The sequence below is a fragment of the Rhincodon typus genome, unplaced genomic scaffold, assembly GCF_021869965.1.
Source record: "Rhincodon typus isolate 14 unplaced genomic scaffold, sRhiTyp1.1 hic_rhity00002869, whole genome shotgun sequence".
Classification (NCBI taxonomy): Eukaryota; Metazoa; Chordata; class Chondrichthyes; order Orectolobiformes; family Rhincodontidae; genus Rhincodon; species Rhincodon typus.
In genome coordinates, this window is record NW_025968507.1 from 8,909 (window position 1) to 9,997 (window position 1,089).

Here is a 1,089-nt window from a genome sequence, read left to right on the forward strand (position 1 = left end):
GCCCACTTTCGGAATACTGCACACAATTCTGGTCACCGGGCTGTGGGAAAGAGTTCATTAAACCAGAAAGGGTGCAGAAACAGTTTGCAAGGATTTGCAGAGACTGGTGGGTTTGAGTTACAACAAGAGGCTGGGGATGGGAAAGAGGCAGATGGGAGGTTCATAAAATCACAGATGGGCACGGATAGGGTGAAGGGCCCAGCTCTTTCCCCCAGGTCCGGGGAGTCAGTGTGAGCAGATTTTTGTTTCCAGCCATAGATTTCAGAGAGTCACACAGCACAGAAACAGACCGTTCGGTCCAACTCGGCCAGGCTGACCAGATATCCTAAACTGACTTAGTCCCGTTTGCATAACTGCTTTAGAGACAGCTTGAAAGATCCAAAAATATCCCAGCAAGCTCACGGAAATTCACCTCGTCCCCAAGCAAAGAAGCGATAGGAGCCAGGCTTGTTAAAACGGTTGGAATTTTAATGTCAACTTTTGAGAAAATACAGGTAAAATCCAACAGATACAAAACCAAAATGAAACAACAGCTCCCCTCACAATATAACGGTTATTACACAGCTCGCAGCACATCGCAAACACAGTAACGGTGTATAAAATAAAAAAATTAAAAGGTACAAATCCCATATGGTCCCAATGAATATGTACACAATCTAATAGGGTCTCTCTCGCCGGTCCTGCCTGTGGTCACTCCTGGAGAGAGAGAACAAACGGGTTAGAAATCTCTCTCAAACAGTCCAAGGACAGATTTCCTCAAACCCATCAGCTGTCTTCACGATGGTAAAAGACTAACTTCATAGCAGTTTGCACACCCGCGGGAAGGGGCTAAAAATAGAGATAACGTGGCTCCCTGATCAATCCAACAGGGAACCAGTCAGAGAGAGAGCACCATTAGCAATGTGAAATACCCCCAAAGGGGCATCACAAGATGCTTATATGACCCAACAGCCAAAGGAATCAGCTTTAAGGATCTGGTTACGGACAATGTTCCTGTTAGACTGAAAGGGTAAGGCTGGTATGATTAAGGAACAACAGATGCATAAAGATAGTGAGGGTCTAGTCAAGAATCAAGGAGAATTTTATTTT

General features: G+C 45.0%; 1 protein-coding gene across 1 annotated transcript in view; it reads right to left on the minus strand.

Moving 5' to 3' along the window:
* Positions 1-447: 447 nt before the first annotated feature.
* Positions 448-1,089, minus strand: part of LOC109924385 (RNA-binding protein FUS-like) — a gene marked incomplete at its 5' end in the record, with an annotated part of 15,041 nt that continues 14,399 nt past the window's right edge. Inside the window, one exon of the mRNA XM_048593438.1 lies at positions 448-698. Within this exon, the coding sequence (XP_048449395.1) occupies positions 611-698 (88 nt within the window). The remainder of the gene's footprint in view (positions 699-1,089) is intronic.